The 2,500-nt window shown below is 45.5% G+C and overlaps 1 protein-coding gene across 1 annotated transcript in view; it reads left to right on the forward strand.

Moving 5' to 3' along the window:
* Positions 1 to 2,500, forward strand: part of clcn1b (chloride channel, voltage-sensitive 1b) — a 27,476-nt gene that overhangs the window by 14,057 nt on the left and 10,919 nt on the right. Inside the window, exons 10-12 of the mRNA XM_031575830.2 lie at positions 314 to 415; positions 759 to 843; positions 2,485 to 2,500. The exon at positions 2,485 to 2,500 is cut by the window's right edge and continues 140 nt beyond it. Coding sequence (XP_031431690.1) covers positions 314 to 415; positions 759 to 843; positions 2,485 to 2,500 — 203 coding nt within the window. The remainder of the gene's footprint in view (positions 1 to 313; positions 416 to 758; positions 844 to 2,484) is intronic.

The raw sequence follows: 2,500 nt of genomic DNA on the forward strand, positions 1-2,500 counted from the left end.
CTCTGGGCCCATAATAACCTGCCTGAACACACCATCACTCACTGGCTACTATGTTAACAAGCTTTTATAATCCACACTCTCCTCAGTAATGAAGTCAGTTATTGGTGAGTGCAAATTTTGTGATACAGGCAGTTTGAAATACCTCTTTCATTTGTGTGTGTTTCTTTGTTGTGTGTGTGTGTGTGTGTGTGTGTGTGTGTGTGTGTGTGTGTGTGTGTGTGTGTGGGTGTGTGTGTGTGTGTGTGTGTGTGTGTGTGTGTGTGTGTGTGTGTGTGTGTGTGTGTGTGTGTGTGGTTTGTCTCTCTCTTTATAGGATCTCGTGTGGGTTTCTTGGGGCGTTCTTTGTGTATCTGAATAGACAGGTTGTCCTGGTGATGCGGAGGCAAACGGCACTCACACGATTCCTGACCAGACAGTGAGTTCTGTCATCACTCAACATCTTCATAGCCTTCTTACAAATACCCCAACAACGAATAAAGCACAGAACATTAATGCATAATACTTACAGTCATAATACAATTACAACCCAAGTATTATTTATAATAAAGTACAGTTTTACATAATTCTACTCCGTGAGAATGAATATTGTGTAAAAACAGTATGGGAACTGAAGGCTGTTACATTATTACAAATCCATTATATCTGTTATAACTTTGTGTAATGGCATAGTAACAGCCTTATACTATTAGCCCTGTTATCACAATTTTGTGCTGACTGAATGTTTTTGTTTTTCTTGTTTGTTTGTTTGTTTTCTCTAGTCGGTTGATTTACCCGAGCGTTGTGACGCTGGTTATCGCCACCCTCACGTTCCCTCCTGGGTTCGGCCAGTTCATGGCAGGAGAGGTCAGGACACACATCCAGCTGAAAGCCCATGACTAGTCCCTCTCTCTCTCTCTGTAGCTCTCTCTCCGTCTCTCTCTATCTTTCTCTCTGTCTCTCTCTCCGTCTCTCTCTCTCTCTCTGCCTCTCTCTCTCCGTTTCCCTCTGTCTCTCTCTCTCTCTGTCTCTCAATTTCCTCTACATATTTTACTTTTATGAGACAGCCTTTACTTAAATACAACAAAGGATGTTCAGACCACTCGCTGTCGGCACTCTGCTGTCTAAGGGCTACATCTGAGAGTGACATTTAATGAAACGAAATTGATGGTCCCATGTGGAAGGTTAAGATTTCTGTCTCCGTCACCCTTATTTGATGTTGTGCGCTGTTAAATGTGTCTGTGTGTGTGTGTGTGTGTGTGTGTGTGTGTGTGTGTGTGTGTGTGTCCATGTGAACACTGTTGATGAGCATCACCATGCCCGAGGCCTCAGACAGACCTTGTCTGAGGCTTGTGATGCCTCACAGCTGGCTCGTGTTAAAACCTTTATCAGCACCATGGATTTAGGATTAGAGTCCTCTATGGTGTATTATCAGGAAAGATTGCCATTGATTGCTGCTGTTGTAGTATCATTGGTGCAGAAAATGTTGCGTCGAGCATGGTGCACTCAGTATTAGGAAGGTATTGATTGTCGTCCGCTTGTGGTAGCTGTGATGTGGTGAAATTGATTGGTTATTGGTGGTGTGCTGGCTGTTTTAAACAGTAGCGCTCTATTATAGCCTCTCTCTGTGTCAACCCTTAACTGACTGTGGACCGTGTGCACTGTGTAGTGGTTTTCAGCAGTTAAGTTAATTTTAAGGTGAATGCTTGGGAATCCACCATGTTGATTTGAATTAGCTTGCTTGTAAAAACGGTGACATTTTTTTTTGTGATGTATGGATGTAAGTTATTCTTAGCCTTATCTACAAGTCATGTGGATATGACTCAGTGCACACAGAAGCATGGGATGCCTCCTCGGCCATCCTGTTGTTTTGTTCTTTCTGTACCGGTGTGGTGTCTCTATATGTCTCTAACTGTCCTGTACCGGTGTGGTGTCTCTATATGTCTCTAACTGTCCTGTACCGGTGTGGTGTCTCTATATGTCTCTAACTGTCCTGTACCGGTGTGGTGTCTCTAACTGTCCTGTACCGGTGTGGTGTCTCTAACTGTCCTGTACCGGTGTGGTGTCTCTAACTGTCCTGTACCGGTGTGGTGTCTCTATATGTCTCTAACTGTCCTGTACCGGTGTGGTGTCTCTAACTGTCCTGTACCGGTGTGGTGTCTCTAACTGTCCTGTACCGGTGTGGTGTCTCTAACTGTCCTGTACCGGTGTGGTGTCTCTGTCTTGTACCGGTGTGGTGTCTCTAACTGTCCTGTACCGGTGTGGTGTCTCTAACTGTCCTGTACCGGTGTGGTGTCTCTAACTGTCCTGTACCGGTGTGGTGTCTCTAACTGTCCTGTACCGGTGTGGTGTCTCTAACTGTCCTGTACCGGTGTGGTGTCTCTAACTGTCCTGTACCGGTGTGGTGTCTCTGTCCTGTACCGGTGTGGTGTCTCTGTCCTGTACCGGTGTGGTGTATCTATATGTCCTGTACCGGTGTGGTGTCTCTAACTGTCCTCCTCTCTCCAGCTGATGCCGAGGGAGG

Source organism: Clupea harengus, chromosome 11, assembly GCF_900700415.2.
Source record: "Clupea harengus chromosome 11, Ch_v2.0.2, whole genome shotgun sequence".
NCBI classification, from domain to species: Eukaryota; Metazoa; Chordata; class Actinopteri; order Clupeiformes; family Clupeidae; genus Clupea; species Clupea harengus.